At 39.7% G+C, this 19,866-nt stretch overlaps 1 protein-coding gene across 8 annotated transcripts in view; it reads right to left on the bottom strand.

Moving 5' to 3' along the window:
* Nucleotides 1-9,978, bottom strand: part of VPS13B (vacuolar protein sorting 13 homolog B) — a 479,916-nt gene extending 469,938 nt beyond the window's left edge. For 7 of the 8 annotated variants that reach the window (XM_074577514.1, XM_074577516.1, XM_074577511.1 and 4 more), the window contains exons 1-3: nt 9,821-9,978; nt 8,828-9,005; nt 1,565-1,708 (exon numbers count right to left, since the gene is read on the bottom strand). Coding sequence is in view for 6 of the 8 variants with exons in the window: in XM_074577511.1 (XP_074433612.1) it covers nt 1,565-1,708; nt 8,828-8,974 (291 nt within the window). In the remaining 2 variants the exon portion in view is untranslated. Of the gene's footprint in view, nt 1-1,564; nt 1,709-5,997; nt 6,129-8,827; nt 9,006-9,820 lie in introns of those variants that run through there. The other variant, XM_074577513.1, reaches the window with a different exon arrangement.
* Nucleotides 9,979-19,866: the final 9,888 nt, after the last annotated feature.

Below are 19,866 nucleotides of genomic sequence, written 5' to 3'. Positions count from 1 at the left end.
GAAAACAGCATAAAAGTGTTTTCATTTACATTCTTGTTAGTCAAAGGTAATCCTTCTATGGCACAGACCCAAATTTTACCCCCCTGAGTTTACATACCACTGAATAATCTGTTCAAATGTCAGTTGCAATTTTCAAAAATCCTTTCTTGCCCCCTGAATCTTAAACATCGGTAAGAAATACTTGTTTTGAGTGCTTTACATCCATGACACTTGACCTTCTACTGTATGTACCACAAAATTTAAGTTTCAAATACCACACAAGCAAGAAATCTGATCATTCCAGCAGTAGTCATCTGCATGGTCCAATATCAAATATTAGTTCTGGGTTGCACAAAGTCATGGGCTACAAAACTTCTTCTGCAACTTCAATAATTAGTTGCAACTTGCTGCTTCTAAAACACATTTCTCATGGAACATCTGACCTCGAAATCTTACCTTGGAATCCTAACATCGGAAATGTACTTAGCATTTGGCTATTGGTGTGCATACACGTGTATATGCATATGCACATAGGTGAAGTGTAACTACAGAACACAAGCATATGCTTTGTGGGTGGCATACCTCGGACTAGGGATTTCTACTCCAGCAACAAAAGCCTTTTAGATCTGGAACTGTAAAAGAATATTACAGGAACTATCAAACATAATGGAAGAGTGTTCTCCAATATTCTTGCTGGCTTATATCTAATTACTGATGTTAAATGTTAACAGTTCATCAAGCACTTGAGAGCTTTGCACAAATTGGAATTTTCTTTTGCATGATCCTTAATATAACTGAAGGACTATGTTGAAACTGAAATGTGAACAAGGCTTTAAAAAAACAAAAACAAAAAAAAACACCACAAAACCTCTCTAAAGCACCACACCACCACACTAACTAAAAAAACCAAGTTCAACATTAACATACACAAGTACTTTTTGTTATCCGAGTTAGACATATAACAAAATCGAGCCACAGCATATTTCAGCTTCATTGTGTCAGAAGGAAATCTTTCCTGAGCCTGTGAAATGGTACAGCAGACAAATTATTGCTAACAACTAAACAAAAAGCCCTTTGAGACCCTTACATGTAAGAAGTCTTCCAAGTACATTCAAGCAAGTACTATAATATCCAAAGGGAAAAGAGAATTACACTCCAGGAGCTTTAAAGCACTCCTTCAACGGTAACAACACATCTTTTGAAAAACGCCCAAAGCTCGGAGGTGACGCACAGAGCTGTTTCAAGCAACCAGCACTGCTTCTTGGGAGGCAGAAGCTGGAAGCACCCAGGATGCTATACTGCTCTTGAAATCCATTTCTTGCCCAATCATAGGAAAATTCTGGCAGAACACTATTAACACACCTTTACATCTGCAATAATACAGCTAGAGGTAATAAAGAATTAAAAATAAGCATAAAGGAAGATACTAGCCATATGAGAACAACAACATTAGCCTCTCGGAAAATAACAGGGACCGCAACTTCACATGCCATATTCTTCAGATGGCTTTAAAGAAAGTGACCTATATAAGCTATTATTCTCATCAGCCTCTCAGTGTTAGAAGAATATTCGTCACATTTCTTACCTGAGCTCCATCCTTTAATTTCAAGATGCATTCCATTGTATTGATAGTGATGACAACTGGTTCTGATCCCAACTTTGTCCATGGCACATGAATCCGAAGTTCATGAATATGCCCACTTAAAAAAGTAAATGGTAGTTTCAGCTCCTAACAACAAAAAGAATGGTGAATTAACTACTGAAACATATCAAAATTCAAGACACATTTGTAACTTAAAATAGTATGGCTCTAGCACAGAACATAAGACAAAATTTATTCTCCTGTCCCAAATCAGCAGTGTACTATGGGGCTTGGCAACTGGCTTTATAATCACTTACATACTTACATTACAATTAGTCTGTTCAAAGGAGACATTTGGATTACCATGGCCTAATAATAAGAAACGGTTTAAAACCACCTCCCTCACATGAAGCTACTGCAAAATGTGTCATTATTCAAGGGGCAAACAGAAATGAACCAGGTGAAAGTAAATACTGAGATGCAACCCGCATTATTCTGAAGAACATAAACTGGGAATTAAGTAAACATTGACAAAGCCACAGAAAGGCAATTTTTTCCAAAATATTTTAGTACTTACATTTTAGTACATTTTTAAGTTGTAAGAGCTCAGTGCTCTTAAGATTGGCCCATTGTTGCCCCATTCACAAACTGCTCAGTAAATACAAAATTATTCAATTCTTCACTGGCAAAACCAGATTCCTCCTCTCCAAGGCCTAACATGGATGTCACACTGCTTTAAAAAATGGTGCAAGTCACTCCAGAACACCTAACAAATGCCTGGCACTCCTCTCAGTCAATGCATAGACCACACCTCTATAGGACAGCTCCAGTGAGCCAGCTGCTGCACACAGCAATTCAGCAGGAAACCAGGTGGCAAGGTTTAGATAAATTCTTCAGATATAAAGCACTGAAATTTCCCCAGTCACTTCAGAGGTTCTCCTGGGAAGCATGAGCTTATTGCTTATCAGACAGAAGGGTCAGGCTAGAGAGCTGGTCCCAGGACTAGAAATCAAGATTTAGAATAATGAAAATAAGTGCTTAGTGCAAAATAAAGAAACAATATTTAATACATCAGAATTTTAAGTCAGCCTTTTCAACACTAAGTATTCTAATGATGAGGTTTCAATGATGATATATCTTATTACCTTTCTCATCTATCCTGACATTTTTGGCTACCAAGGTTTAAAGTTTTAATGGCGGGGGGGGGGGAGCGGAACCAACAGATGCCTTCACTTGGAATTGCTTATAGCCCGGTGTTTGCATCTTCATCTTAGGTGCTGGGAACTACAGGGGTGAGTCTTCTCAGGTTGAGAAAGAAGTGAAGTCTCCTAGATGCTGGGCAATAGTTTTAGCCATTAGAATAGAATAGTTCAAGTGGGAAGACACCTACAACAATCATCTAGTCCAACTGCCTGACCAATTCAGGGCTGACCAAATTAAAGCATGTTGTTAAGGGCATTGTCCAAATGCCTCTTAAACACTGACAGGCTTGGGCATCGACCACCTCTCTAGGAAGCCTGTTCCAGTGACTGACCACCCTCTCGGTAAAGAAATGCTTCTTAATGTCCAGCCTAAACCTTCCCTGGTGCAGCTTTGAATGTTTCCCACCTGTCCCGTCACTGGATACCAGGGAGAAGAGATCAACACATCCCTCTCCACTTTGCCTCCTCAGGAAGCTGTAGAGAGCAAAAACATTCACCCCCCCTTTTCTCCAAACCAGACTAGCCCAAAGTCCTTAAGCACTCTTCATAGGACATTCCTTCCAGCCCTTTCTCCAGCTTTGTTGCCCTCCTCTGGAGGCATTCAAGGATCTTCACATCCTCCTTCAATTGTGAGGCCCAGAACTGCTCACAGTGCTCAAGGTGAGGCTGCACCAATGCTGAATAGAGCGGGATGATCACTTCTTTTGACCGGCTGGTTATACAGTGTGTGATGCACCCCAGGATGGCATTTGCTCTCTTGGCTGCCAAGGCTCACTGCTGGCTCATACTGAGCTTGCTGTCAACCAGTGACCCCAGCTTCTTAACTGTTGTGTTTCTTAGTAAACTCAGGGACATAAACCTTTGTTCAGAACTTCAGAATTTCCCTGGCAAAATTGGGCAAACTGGGGCTTAAGCACCTTTGCACTTCAGCTTAGCTTACCTACTTACACACTTTGACTCAGTACTCCTAGAATGAGAAGAAGTTAAATAGAGAAGGTCCATGAAACTCATGACATCAAGCAGGCAAGTTGCTAGGGAATTTCAGAACATCTAGAAATGGATCCAGAAAGCCTGTTTTCCTGCACTGCTTGACCCTAGACCTGTCCCTGCTGTATACAAGTTCTACATGTGTAAAATTTGAGGACAAGTGGATTTTGCTGTTAGTACTTAACATATAAAGCCTACTCATAGACTATTTCTGTGAAGCTAGTTGATGTCATTATTAGCCTAACTTCTTGAAACTGTAATCAAGTCTCAGTGACATGTTTTGATAGCCCACTAAAAATTTTTATTTTTCTAAGTAGTTATCATGCCATAAGTTCAGAGTTCAAATAACTACTACCACAACAGTGACAGGTTAGCATCCTGAGATAGCATCTAATTTAGTCACCCAAAAGAGAAATCAACTATTCCTACACACAAATACCTAGCACCATCACAGCAAAAAGAGCTGCTAAAAGGAGCAATTTTAAGATCCATTCTGCAGCTGATACCTCCTCAGCCTTTCTACTGGTGCTACAAAAAAGTTCATCTTGCATCCACGAGCTAAGAGTAGATTAAGTATATTCACTACTGACAAAATCTTCAGAGAAGGCAACTACACAAAGTTATAGCTGTAATTTTTTGCAAATTAGTTTTTGAGGTTTAATGAGCTTTCATTAACAAAGTTTAAAAAAAGCCACACCCATCTCACATCAGGGAAACTCTTGACTCCCACCTCAGCCACACTTACACAAAGTCACCTATAATTTCAAGTCCCCATTCCAAAACGTGACAGCTACAGACATTCTCATAAAACCAGTTTGAAGAAAATTGTTAATTTGTTTTTACAAAGTGTTTTTTTCTTCATCTCATTCACTAATATACTGAAGGATTTTAGCTAAAAGCCTCTCTCCTAGAAATTCAGCCTCAGGCTTACAATCAACACAAATAAAATTTTAGTCCAAACAGTTTCAGTTAAGCCACTGAAAAATAACTACTGGGCAGTTAAGCTACAGATGTTGGCTACACTGATCATACAATAAATGTCCCACAGCTTGGTGGGGGTGCAGAAATAAGTGGTAAAGAAAAATATGCAATCTAAAAATACATTACAACTTAGGAGACAATGCTTTCATGAATTAAGACAGCAAACTATCACTATTAACAGTAATAGAAATATATTCCCTTTCCAGACACATAATTTTTATATCATCAACACTGTAATGTCTATTTAGATCCTGACTTGTGTTCACAAGTGTATGTTACGAGTTTACTTCAAAAAGCATTCCACAATAGATCTTTTTCCACTATTTGCTGGATGGATTTAACACATTCTCATTTTTGTCTGGTTAACTGTAAGATACTGAAAGAAACAGAACAGAAGTAGGAATTCTTTCAAAATGAGGTGATACAACCAAATGCACAGCATATTTAGAAGACAGTTATTTTTCAAAGGGATTTAGATACAAATGCTGTCTGACATTATCCTAATTACACAAGCAAGCTTCCTTAAAACAATGCAGAGAAATCTTTGTTGTGCTATTTCAGTAGACAATACAAAACAAATGTGTGCCAAGTTTAGTAATTTGTTCATAATACAACATAACAAAGATCATTTTTATTCCTCCTCCTTTCCTGTGCAATCTTACCCCTTTAAGTACTGCATGAAATTCTTAATGTCTTTTGTACTTTTAACCAATTAGACTTTATATTCTAGTTTTTACATTTATGTCATATAAATCCTTCAAAAAATTATGATACACCTGAAAACAAACTCCTGGGCTTGACACAAATAACTGGCCGACATCATGCAAGACTGCAGACTAATGATCATAACTGCCCTTGCCCTAAAACACAAGACTCTTCCAAACTTCAGTGTGGTAGGCAAGTACTGTTTCCTCTAGGACCGTATTAAATCAAATACCTTTTCTTCACATTCAAGGCTGTATTTCACAGATAACCTAGTGGCGCATAACACAAACACCTACAGTAAGGATATTTTAATGTGTTCATTTCCTTAAAATTACTTCATGTACTTTAGCTTTTTTTATATTTCTTTCTTTTAAAATTCTTTCAGATATTAAAAGTCCACACTACAATTAAACTAAATAATTTTTAGGTCAAGTTCCCCTTTGTCTTCCAATCAAAGTCCGCTTCATCTTTCCCTTCTGAATTTGTAAAACAGCTAACATAATAAGGTACAGTGTGATGGAAATACACACAAGCAGCAAAAAAACTCACCATGTATCTTACCTCTTTGTTACCACTGTGACACCAGAAATATTCCACACAAACTGGTTACCAAGTACATAGGCAATTCTGTTACCTCTGGTACCATAGTGACTTCACATAAGAGCCTTTTAAGCACTTTTGGCAGCTTTTCCGTAAACAATATTTATATATTAATTTTTAAAGTTTAATTACAAAATACTTTCTTGAAGTAGGTTTTGTAGAACGCACCAGTTATTACGCCTAGATGGAAAACTGCTTGGAATGCTCAGTCTTCTAGTAATTGAATCATCCAGGATAAGAAAAAAAATAATATCAAAATTTCAATAGATTTAATCTTCGACTAATGATAATTATTATAAAATTAACTGGCTATTCAAAGAGTGCCATAATTATGTACCAAAGCTACATTGTACCTAGAAGGCTGAACCTAAGTACAAACTAGTACTCAGCTTTCACTACAGAATTTATATTGTCAAAAAAAAAAGGGGCGGGGGGTGGGGGGGAGGGGAGAAAGCACAGACTTATTCTCAAATCCATTATAAGGTGCTTTGTCCAGGTAGTTTGGCACCTACGCTAGTGTTCCCAAATAATTGTGTATAATTCCACAAAAGCCGTAATTCTGTGAAAATGCTTAAGGCTCTGGACAAAGATATCCAGGGTAGGTCCATCTGTATCCAAAGCCTAAAGCATGAAATTAAGGCTGCATTCGTGCCAAATAAGGAGCAGGAAACAAGGCTGGGGATAACAGCCCAGCACAGAAAGGACGTCAGAAGACCAGAGCAGCTGACTAACTTTTGATACTACAAAGCCATGCAGGCGGAGAACGCAAATAAAACAATACATACTGGTAATTTTTAAGTACTTTAGCTTTTCAAGGGAGCTCCCTGCCAGCTGCAAAGGCTGGGGATGTTGTATTACCACATACTGAGCAGGCATAAAGCAACATCCCCTCCACAAAAAAAGAGAAAGACACCCTAAATAGAGTCTGTAGGTCTAGGCAAGTTTCAAAGAATAAGAGCCAAATTAAGATCACTACATTTCACATAAGCACACAGTCAAATAATGTAAAAAAATGAATCTGAGCTAAATTTTGTATTCATCGCATATTCACATCACCATTCAAGCTGATAAGACATGACTACAGGTGTATATGGCAACATTTGCCTCTACAAGAGCCATGACATTAGCAGAGTGCACTGGATATTTAGATACCCAGCTGATACATAGGCAGACAAAGATGAAGCCAGCGATCACCTACCAGCAAACTGCAACTATTTGAAAAGCAACTACGTAGATGATGGCAGCAAAATCATAATAGCCCCAGGTAATATAAGCAAGTTTGATATATCCATCCCATGTCATGATTTGTTATTAGGACAATCTTTCTCTCTACACGATATAGCACTCCAAAGAGACTCAACTGAAGAAAACCACAAGCTGATCTGACATAATGCTGGAAACAGCCCTGCTCCAAACAGGAGGTTGGACTAGATGACCTCTAGAATTCCTTTCTGATCAACCCTTTTTTGATTCCATAATATATACAGTAAAAAAGGCTTTGAATATTCACAGGAGAAACACATCCTACACAACTGAAGTCTAGTATCCACATCAGCTGTATGGACAAGCTGCACCAAGAAAATCAGGAACTAAAAGACTTGAGAGAAAACACAAAGGCCACCAAATACTTGAAGGAAGACAAATCAGGCTCTTTGCAGAAAATAGGACAGAACCTCTTGAAAGACTGTCTCCTCTTCCAAAACAGGATCAAAGATACTTAATTAACCATAAATATTATGGTTAATTATTATTATTCACATTTTAAAAGGTCTCCCTGATAGAGACCATGCAGTCTCCTCAGTCTACTCCAATGCCTCAGAATCCCATTAAAACATGAGAAAATTGTCCTTGACATCCCATCTAAGCCTCCCTGAGCAATTCATTCCATTTTTTCTTGTCTCATCCATATAACTCTTGCTCTATCTTGTCTCACTTTATTTTATTCAAAATTAGACCCATCTTCCCTGTCCATTTTATTCTTCTTTCAATGGCCATGTTGTCCAAATCTCCCGTTATTTTTTGCTGCATTTCTCTAAGCTCCTTCACTTGGACTACATCTGGACATAAGACTCCAGCTAAGACTCACTACACCACGCACAACAGAAAACAACTTTATCTGGCTCCTGCACTCAATTCCTTAAGCTGCCAACTAAGATAAGCATAGGAGGAAATAGTCCCTCCACTAAGACTTACCCAGTTCATATTAACAGCAGGCATTCAATATCAAGAGTTTTAGTTGGTCAAGCTTGTCTTTTTAAGACTAAGTTTTACAGAGCCTATATCTAATCCACACAAACCAGCTGATCAAATCTGTCACTCAATTAGTCTTAAGTTTAGATGCAACTGGAATGATGAAAACTGGAGTCATAAAACAATATAGAGAAAACAAATTTATGTTTACTATGCAAAATTACAAAGAGATCCTACTTTACTTTCTGATATTTTGAATTAGTTACTATATACAATTAGTAAATATGACTGGAAAATCGATTTTGTTAATGTTCATACTGTAAAACAATGGTTACTGAAAGAAGAAACAAGTCCACAAAAAAGCCTTTCTCTTCACATCCCATAACTTATAGAACGTGCAACGAATTATTATTCATTACTAAATAAATGGCATGGAATTAATGCAAGAATAACTAAATGCAGGGGGAAAAGGACTTGCGTAAGGAAAAAAAAAAACCAGTGAGTACCAAATGAACATTCATCTGCACAGACCAATCTAAACTATTTAGTCAATCTGTTTTAAATCAAAGACAAGATTGTAACTACTGTAAACATAACATACCTGTTCAAGTACATCCAACTTTAATTCAAGTTTACTAAGTACAACATCTCCTCCCCAGAGTGACAACTGTAGATCCGAAGGCTTCAAGTTCTTTATATAGCGATTCACATAACTCATCAAAATAGGAGTTACATAGGACTCCAGCATCCTGAAAGATTTCCGTATTACGGGTCAAGCACTAGGAAAAAAAAAAAAACACACAAGACAATGAGATATTATTCATAAATCTGTCAGCCTAATTTTCAATAAAACAACAGTTACACTGTTTGGACATATGAAGAGTTACATTTCAAATTCTGCTTTCTAAACATCTGTGTCTATATAGAATCATAGAATTGCCTAGGTTGGAAGGGACCTTTCAGATCTAGTCCAACCACCAACCTAACTCTGACAAACCATCACTAAACTATATCTCTAAGCATATGTAAAGATAGATATACTTACACATAAAGGTGAAATATACACCAAGATGAAAGCACATCTATTTGCATTTACAAATTCTGAGCTTATATATACTGGAACTAATAACTGGCTTGCTCACTGACAAAAGAAAAGCCAACCCAAACAAACCAAAAAAAACGGAGAAGGAGGAGGTCAAGCAGCCTACCATGCCTTCATATGAAATTTAAGTGACAGAAACCGTGTCACTTTTAACTGATAAAAGTCCATACTAAAACATCACTTTAGATACACCTGACCAACCTGATACCTCCAATACCGTGTACATAGAAGAAACACCGGCTCCGTGCCACCCTTAACTCTAAGCAAACCACCATCCCTCATAACCCAGGCTGAGGTTACATTAATGCCTACCACCACCCCCCTCACACTCCCCACCCCTTCCAGCACCCCCGCCCTCCCTGAGGGGACCTTTTCCCGCCCCCATCACCGCCGCAGCCTCCCGGGGCATCCCCACGAAGCCGGGAACCCCCCTCCCGTACCCTCGGGACACCTCCCTTCCACAGACCCACACCCCCTCATGACCCCTTTTACCTGCCCTTCCAACCGCCTCCGGAGGCTCCGCGCCCCCGGGCCGGCCGGGCCGCGGGAGCCCCGCGTAGGCAGCTCGGGCTCCACCGCACAGCCACTTCCGGGTTCCCCGGCGCGTGTGCTCTCCCTCCGGCCTCCACCGCCTCCGCCACCCCGCGCCGGAAGGGGTTACCGGAGGGACCGGAAGTCGGCTTTGAAGCCGGCGAGGTCACGTGCTGCCAGGAGTGGGCGGGCGGGGCTTGCGCCGGGGGCGGGGCTTGCGCCGGGGGCGGGGCGGGGCCCCGTGAGGAGGAGGTGAGGGGGAGGCGGGAACAGCCGGGAGAAGCGTCAGCGTCAGGTCCCCGTGAGCTGGTCAATGGCGAAGCGGAAAATCCCGCCGCGCCCAGGGCCCCTGTGTGCCGTCTCCTCACACGGCAGAGGGGGTCCTGCCTCCGCATGGGTGTAAATTCCTCGGGAAAAGAGGCCGAGGAGAGCGGGCTTTAACCTGCTATGAATCCCTGAGATGGGTTACCGTTGGCTCTCTGTCTTCAGCCAACACCAGCTCCGAATTGTGATTCAGGTCGGTATATCGATGAATGACCACGAACGTGTCAGTTGTTTCCCTTGTGTTTAATAAAGATGGACGTTTTCAGCCTTGCTTTTGAGCGAGGTTCAGCTCAGGTTCTGAATTTCACCATTACAACTGCGAGAAGCAAGTTACGCAGAAATACCTGTGATTTTCTGTGTGCCCAGAGCTCCACTGAGTGTGCCAGTCATGGAGGAAAGCCCCCCCCACAACAGCCCTGAGTCCTTCTGGGGTTGCTGCTGGCGGCGAGCAAACGCCCTGGAGAGCTGTGGGCAAACAGCCTCCTCCCTGGTTGGCATGTGGGTGAGCTGGAAAAGAGCCTGGGCCCATTTTTTCCAGGCTGGAGTGCAGCAGGCAGCACCTGCGGGCACGGCTTTGATGTAGATAATGAATAACCTTTTACAGAGGCTTCTGATTTGAGTTTTAAAGAAAAGCCTGGGAGATGGCCGTTGAGTTAGATATTCCTCCTGGAAATATGAAATCCCACGTGTTTAATCTGCACAATGTAGTCACAAGGCTGAAAACAGAAAGGAAAGCAGTATGTGGCACGTGGGGCAGGTTCGTGCGAAGCGGGGCCCAAAGGGCTCAGGCTCGGGTTGGAGTCTGCCTCCCATAGCAGTACCTATATTGGAACATGGCTGAGTTGGTCAGGGTCTGAAGGCTCCAGCTCCTGGTGGGTTAGCTGTCTACTTTGCCTCTGGTCTACACACGCTGAGTTAATCATGAATCTACACCTATTTTACATACGCCATCGCCTCACTTGCTGTGCCATCTTCATTCATGAACCGCAGCCCGCAAGACAGTATTCACCTCACAAGGGGTTGAAGCAGCTTGGACTGCTTTTCCTCTGATGATGGTCATCGCTCCCTCAACTCATTCTCGAGTGTATGTCTGACCATTCTTCAGCAGCTGTGGCACGTTAACCTGTGGCTAAGAGGTAGTAGCAGGCAGGTGAGGGACAGAAATATTTTTACAGCATCAGTGGTCTTTAACTAAGGATGCCCTTCTGATTTACAATTTCTCTAGTGCTAACGTTTTGAAGAGTTCCCTCACACAACAGCTACATGTTTCTGTCCCTCTGCTGGAGTTGTGGGAGTGGTGAATTTTACTGGTAAAACTTTTTGGGAGTCTGCACTGCAAGCCATCTCAGTGAAATAATCTGTGCTAATGGAAGCAACCTCATTTATAGCGCAGGCTCCCTGTAGAGTTGCATTGACACAGCAGAGGGATGTGCCAACAGATAAGTGTAATGTTGAAGCACACCCTAAGCATGCATCAAAAGCCCTCGTTTCAACAGAAAAACATTCCTCTGTTTCTTTGTCCATTGTGTGATTACTTTTGAATGACACATCCAATCAACGCTGGAATGTTTTCTGAAAGTTTGGAATTGAAGAACAACGCCCTGTTTTGGTGAAAATCAGTAAACTAGAAGAAGAGTAAGGGAGACACGTAGTGCTCCTGGCAGCTGCTTGGCAGACCCAGCAGCTCAGAACAACTCTGTAATTTTCCTGGCAGTTATTAGCATTTCATTATAACTACCTCCATCTCGGTTCCAGTTCAAGTATGTTGACACCCTGAATAATTTATTTCCTACAGAAGAAAAAAAAATACAAAAAACGCGTGGAAGGCGTCATGCGGGAAACAGTCTTTGACAGAAAGGAAGTGGGTGGCATGAAACAAAGTAGCTGGAGAGGGTTACAAGAGGTGCCTGATGTACAAAGAGGTGAGAGCTGAGTACACAGGATTTACAAGTAAGAGGCAGGTTGTGTGCGGTAATGAACTTCAGCATAATAAAGCAACAAAGAGAGCATGTTTGCTGGAAACATCAGTTGCCTCAGCTAGTCCAATTTATTCAATATTTCAGCAATTCAGTGAAACGTGCCCGATAGATATAACCAAAAACTGCAGATCTAGTGGTATGAATGAACATCTTGTTCGTTCATATAACTTGAGTAATTCTGAATCCCTTAAAAGCTAGCAAAAATACATATAGTTCAACCTGGAGACCGAGACAGTGTACACAAGATTGTGTAACATTTGTCCAGAAGTGAAGAGGACAGGACTTCAGAGAAGTCCTCAGGAAATGAATCTACTTACAGAGGACTGCATCTTGATAAAAGAGACTGTAGGTGTGTTTCTAGCTTCGGTGTCGTTACTGCTATGGGTGATGTGCGTTTTCTGCTACAGAAGTAGGATCAATGGAGTGCAAAATGGAGGGGGAAAATAGATTTCATAAAAATGAGGAAAGATAAGGAAAGCTAGAGGGCGATTAAGTGAATATCCCACTAGCAGAGGCTGCAGTCAAGGGGAAAAACAAGGAAATCAGATATTTATTAGATTTTTAAATGGTTGGTCCAGGCTATTTGCAGGAAGTAAGGGAATCTGAGGTTACTGACAGGGATGGTTGGGAGACAACCTGTGAGGAACTTCTCTTTTCATGCAAAAAGATTTCCAGCCCTCTAACCTTCTCATTTGCTATGTCCCTTAGCTAACATTGGGTACTTTAACCAGGTTAACTTACTGGGTAAACTGCTTTCCGTGTCTGTCTGGCACCGTTTCTGCCTGTCCTGCTCTGATGCCTCCAAGTAGAGCAGCATAGTTGTGGGCGGATGGTCACAGGAGCCTTCAGTCTATCCATCTGGGAGAAGACTTTGTTATTTTGTGATTCTTTATAGCCTACTGAGGTGCCCTATAGACAGCATGAGACTGACAGCATAAAAGAGTTGGTGACCCTAAATAAGCAATGCTAACAGAGATCTTTTGGTGACACCTGTGAAGGAAATAAAAAATGGCTTGGTCTTCTTCCTCCTCTCCTATTCTAGGTGCTAAAACTTGGACTCGTTAATTTGTGATGTTTCTTGGTGATTCCTTTTTCCTATTATACTCTGTATATAAATATATAAAGAATGTATATAAATGTATATATCATATAGAATCGTAGAATCATAGATTGGTTCGGGTTAGAAGGGACCTTAAAGATCATGTAGTTCCAACCCCCCTGCCATGGCAGGAGGGGTTGGGTATTATTGGATATATTGGTATATATTGGATATATTGGCATTTTTTGGTTGTATATATTGGTCTATATTATATAATAGATAAAATATATTGTAAAGATACTAAGTTTTGCCCTCTGTTTTACTGGGAATTTACTCAGGTTATGACTAGACTGACTAAAATTAAGTATCTTTGAATATTTTTCAGACATTTCAAAATTACATCAGCAAAAGCAAGTGATGTAAATCGAACTTTTGCTATTAGAATTATGTAGCTTATTAGTGATGTCATGTATCTAATTATTAAAAGCGTGAAACAAAAAATTGCAATCCCATTTTTATGACAAGGGGGTTATTTTCAAATTCACCAAAATGCACACAGATTTGAAATTTGGAAAAAACAAAACCAAATTAAAAAAATTGCTCATAGGCTTTCATTGTAATGTGAATGTTAGGTGTATTCCAGATATAAAGGTAAGAACAAGCATCTGTTGTAAGCTTTGTTTGTTCTTCCATTTCCTAAATTTTGCTTGAAAATCATACTGAAAAACTTTCATCTGTACGCTTGCGGTAGTAATTTTTTTCAAGAGTTAAAGAAAATAGACTGAATTGTGGCACCATCAGAATGGAAAATCAGAGTTCAAAAAAAAACATATTTAAAAAATAAATTTAGAATTAGTAACTATAATTATGAGCAAGAGTAAGTTGAAATGGGTAAGTCCACGCTAAGTAAAACTAAACAGTATTAATTTAGTGAATGAAGGTCACAAAGTTCTGGAAGCAAGTAGCTTTTGATATATAATCCCATCTCATTGCTGCCTCATCTGGCTTTTCGGGAAACCACTTCTCCCAACACTTTCTAAATCTCTGGTAAACATAAATCCCTGTAGAAGCTTGGGGACAGAATGCTCAGGGCTTTGGGGAGTGAGGCACATTTATGCAGATTTGGGTGCTAACCCAATCTGGGGGCTTTGCCAGCATCCCCCAGCATCTTCTCTGTCAGTGAGTGTTGCCTCTGGGCGAACGGGGCAAGCATCTGACGAGCTCCCTCATCCGTACAGTGCGCATGGGCTAATAGCCTGCTTGACCAGCATGAGCAGGGTCGGCTTGGAAAGGGTCTGGTCCAGACACCCAGGGTGAACTCAAATGTAAGAACTTAATGACAGTAACCGGTGTTTTAAAATGTAGACTGCATGCATAAATTCTTTTCACATACATTCAGATTGCTTTGGGAATGATTACACCTCCAACATGGAGGCTGTATTGCCTCTCCAGAGTACTTGCGTTACTGAACTTTTATTCAATCACCAGAATGAATGAAAGACAAGATAGGAAACCTGAATGGAACAAAGCGGGAATGTATAAGCAATGCACTTTTGGTCTTCTATATTTACCTGGAGTATAATTTCCAGGTAAATCATGAGAAGCGTGCATGCCTATCTAAACCCGGAGAGTTAAAAGTGTTTCCCAAATTTTTGTTGAATTGGTAAGAAAAGAGAACAATTACCTGTCCTGCAGTACTGAAATTTTAGGGTATATAAAGATATTTGACCTGTTCCGGTATGTTTAAAGGGTTTATGGATCCTTTGGATATAAAGAGATATCTTTGACTTCTACACCTAATTATGGAATACATCAAAAAAAAGAAAACCAGCCAAGAAGACATTATTTCTGGTTCCAGTACATGAAATGTATGTTTGACAATTTTAAAATGTATTTGTAAAGAAACACGTAATTTATTACTGCCTCCAGGCATGAGGAGATTTATGCACTAAAAGTTTCACACCGGTTTTCGCTTGACTATTGCTGTACCGTTCATGCAAAACATATGTACTTCTAATGACAACTTCTACAATGCATTCATTTAAAATAGTCCTGATTTTCAAGAGTTAAATGATCACTGCTTTCTGATATTTATATATTTACATTCACAAAAAATTACCAATATAGGCATTTTATATGTATTTGTATTTATAAATAATTTTCAAAAAATATAAAATGCATACATATACTATAAATATATTTTAATTAAATATTTATAAATACTACCCTGCTATTATATTTTTCCTGATTTTAAAAATATTATATGTTATCAAAAGACAAAAAGTAACTGACAGTTTCTTTCTGTGTCATCGGTTGGTTCTTCACAGGATGAAGATACAAATGGCAAAGCTCAGTAATGTTTTTACTTGAATTACGCTAAAGTCCAGTTGCCTTCATTGTTTATTGCAAAATTAGTTTCTTGGTGACACTTGTAACACCGTGTGACGCCCTTTGCTTGGCTTGTCCCGCAGCTGTCCCACAGCTTGTCTCCCAAATATTTCTGCAGGAGCTGAAGTCTGTTCTAAAATTTCTTCTTACTCTAAATGAAAATGCTCTTAGGTTTGATGTGCATGTTGTAGAGCTGATATTAATGAGTATCAGACATGTTGAACAGCTACAAGAACTGCAAAACCAAGAAAACGTGCATCAGTTCCAAAAAGCCTCCCTTGGAACCTGATGGGCAGCCACAGCTCCATGTGAGTAAAATCTTTATTATTTCAGCACTGATCTCTGGGCTTTCTTGGACTTTATAAATAAGTAAACAAGGGTCCGAATGCTGAAATCGTCTGTATAAATTGAAATCAGACCATGAAAGAGACAAAGGACCAAAGAGAGAACAAGTAAAGCATATAAAATTAGGATACTTGGATCTTTTATGTGAGGGAGGCTTTTTGCCATTTCCAGAACTTTTGGTAATTTTTTAGCTCTTTGTCCTAGCATATGACTTACAGGCCTTAGGTAGCCTTATTTTATTCTCTCCAAAAATTTACAGACATTAGTATTAAATTATTTTCTGACGTATTTTGTCATGAAATTAAGTAGCTGTTTCACACCTCTCCAAAAATCAATGTCTGTAAAAGCTCTGCAAGGATCCCACTTCTGATGGAATGACTGCTCAAGATTCCTTCTGCCCCTGAAAAACAAGATGTAGAGTCTGGGAAAATTGTCTGCACACCACAGGAAGTTTGGAGGAAGCCTGAAAAGATGGGCAAGGAGTGACTATCTGCTAACACCAGAAGGGAGACTGCACCAACACTTAAAGCTGGAAGCTTAATGGTGCTGTTGGATTTTAAACTGAGGAGAAGACAGAGGAGGTGAATACAACACAGAGGATGTAGAAGAGACCTGGAAAAGGTGATTAGGAGGTAGGTACACTATCTATTATCAGGTTGCAGTTTTGAGGCATTTTTGGTTCGGTTACAAGTTTTGAGACACTGTGGATTTGTTCTTGCTTTTAAGCAAGTGCTTCTTAGTATCTAGGTGGCCACTATCAATTACTTGCTGTCCTGTTTTTTTTTTCTTTTCATTCATGTCATTTTCTGTCCACATTTTGGGTTCAACATGGCTAACAACATTAATCTAGGCATGAAGTGGAAACTTTTCAATCTTACGTTCACTAAGTAGACAGCATTGCGTATCTGTTGTTAGAAATTTTGGGTTAGAATTACTTTTTTTCAGTCCATACTTTTCTGTAACACACTCACTAGCAATTGCTATTAATTTCCAGGGTGCCATATCCAACATACATTGATGTGATGCACAAGAACTTCTTGTTATACTTCTTGTTATGCTTTTTACATCATCCAGCCACAATACAGTGAACAGTTCTTTATATGCAGATAAGTATCATTCATTAGGCCAAAGATGAATAATTATACCACCCAATTTACACTTTTTTGAGTTTTAGTTCAAATCAGTGTTCTTGATGCCATTTCAATTACAAGACATGCACCTCTTATTTCTCTGTATAACCTAAAACCTGGAAGGATGGGAAGAGTGTTGACTTACCTCAGATTATTAATGGTAGCCAGAATTTGAGAGACTGTTTCATAAAGTACCCAAACATTCATAGCATGATTTAAGTGAGAAGTTATTATAATGTTGTATGAGATATTGCAAAGAATTTTATTAGTGGTGGCTCTCACCCTTTTCTGAATCTTGCTCTGTATTGGAAATTCTTAAGGTCTATGTGAGAAATAAAGGAATTATGACTAACCTAATCTATTAGTAATTTACATTTGTGACACAACTGCAAAAATAAAGCTTGCTGACATCAGGACATTGGGTTTCTGATCACTTGTTGGAGTTTTACATAGATACCTCGTGGCTAAGAACAAATATGTACGAGTCTATGAGATGGAAAGAACTCTCAAAAATGAATTCTTAGTTTGTATTTCAAAGGTTGACACCACACGAATCACCTGGCTTATGGTAATGGATCTCATACCCTTATGTCCAGATGTTTTGTCATGACCTTTATTGTGTTTTCAAACAGACATGAGACATTTCTAGAAATGCAAATCAGGCCTAACAATTTAGTGTACTGAAAAGATGTTTTCTTCCCAGCAGAACACAGCTGCTGATTTTAATTCTAGTCACAAATTACCTGGAAAAACTGAGCCATGTTAGGCTATTTTCTCTTTGTACCTCTGCTTTATCTCATGTTTCACACAGTTTCTTCTTCAACAAGAAGCAAATCTGTGTGAAAAGGGTATTTCATAGGAGAGTGTATTTGCTTCTTTCAGACACACAAATTTGATACTGAGAAAGGATGAATACTTGTTTTAGTGAAGCTGGACAAAATAATTATCAAGGTAACCTAAACTTCACTCATGAAAAACTTCTGAAAGCAGGGCAGCTGCTATTAATTAGCAAAGATAAAGTTCATGTTCTCATCATCTCATGTCTGAGGTACCACAGCATCCTTTCCTAAAGCAGTTGACAATTGCAAATATACACCATTTCTCTTCTCTACAAAGTACCAACCTCCCCTTTTCATCCCTCCATTAAGTTGCCTGAGTTTTTCACAACAGGTACAAAGGATTTAATTTTCAATGCTTTGCATTTCTTTCAAGCACGTTACCCTTACTCTTCCCGCTTTACAGTTGCAGCAGATCCATACTCACTTCTGCTCAGGTGGGGAAGCAGATCACCATCCCGACACAAAGTTTTTCACCCTGTGTATGTTATTGCCTAAGCAGTCTTTCATACATGGATACAACATGTTTTAAACATCTACAAAGACTGTCACTACACTTTGTCTTCTCCTTTCTTAAAACTCCCTGTCACCAGGATGTCTACCAAAATGACAACAGCTAGGAGCAAGGGAACCGATACCCTCCCTGTCTGGTGGATCACTGTCATACAATTATGTCCTTGGGCTCCCCATCCATCAGTCACATCTCCATGTTATCTGTTACCTTAGGATGTAATTAGGTGCAACATTTTTTCCTGTGGCAAAGCTTATGTACAAAACACATGCCAACTGTTACATCTGGGGAAAGCACAGAGCCAGATGACACCTTTATGTTTATATTTTTCAGGCATGGACTACCTTTTTGTTCTGGGTTTGTACAGTGTCTTGTAAAATATTACTTTGATTCCTGACTGCAGCTTTTAGCTCTGCTGCAATTCAAATAATTTTGGTAGCAAAATCCTTTCAATGAGATCCAATCCATTGGATTGGAGTCATGCAAATCCAGTTTGCATTACTTGGATGGCCTTTAAACCCACTTAAGTTAAAAGCAATGGGCATTGGCTCATGAAGAATTATATGGCTTCTAATCTCTTCCAGCTCAAGGGCTTCCCAGCAGTAGACTATATGAACCGGCAAGAGGACTAAAAGCCTTCCTGAACACTGCAGTTCTCAGAACTGTACACTAGATAAAGAGACGGATATAGTGACCGCAGAGAAATATAGCCAAAAGAAATGTGGTGTGTAAATATGACTGGGAAAGTAGGTGAACCCAAGTCTGAGTAGAGCAGAAGTTTAAACCAAAACGTCCTAGAAACTTCAGGGAGCTGGGAGCGCCTCCAGTAGGTCTGTCTTTGTCCAGATGCAACAAGAAATGAAGCACTTCTTTGCAGACACCGAGACAAAAAAAAGAATGGACAGCAGATGTGTCATTTTTCCCAGCTAAGCAAACTTCTGATGGACTGTTTCACTCTCACTTTACAAAGAAGAAAGAACAGAGTAGAACAATTCCTCTTAACAGGGTGGTAGCAGACACGCAGACGCTGATCGTCTTGCTTTCCAGGGGCATGATACCTTTTGTACTCTTTCATAGACGGTTAGCACTAAAACCACTAAAACGTTACTGTCTCCAATTGAGTGAGAAGCCAGGGCCATGTAGTTCTTTGCTTCCGAATCGGAATCGGTGGCCAATCCATTCTAAGAAGACAAAAAATACAGAATAAATATTGTTATTATTCTACATGTCCTGATAGTATTGTTTCAATCTGTTGGCTGTATGGTCTGTGAGACAGTGCACTGGTTAACATTGTAAAGGCTCCTTTCAGAACCTGGAAAGTTAGAACATATATTATTTTAATGAAAGCATAGATTGTGGAGGCTACAACAAAATCCGCAGGAAGATCCTAAATCCTCCAACACTTTGGATTTTTCAACAGCCTGGATTTGGATTGACCCTAATAATGTGTATACT

This window comes from Larus michahellis, chromosome 2, assembly GCF_964199755.1.
Source record: "Larus michahellis chromosome 2, bLarMic1.1, whole genome shotgun sequence".
Lineage (NCBI taxonomy): Eukaryota > Metazoa > Chordata > Aves > Charadriiformes > Laridae > Larus > Larus michahellis.
Note: the sequence above shows the minus strand (reverse complement) of the source record. Positions and strands in the feature narration are given on the sequence as shown.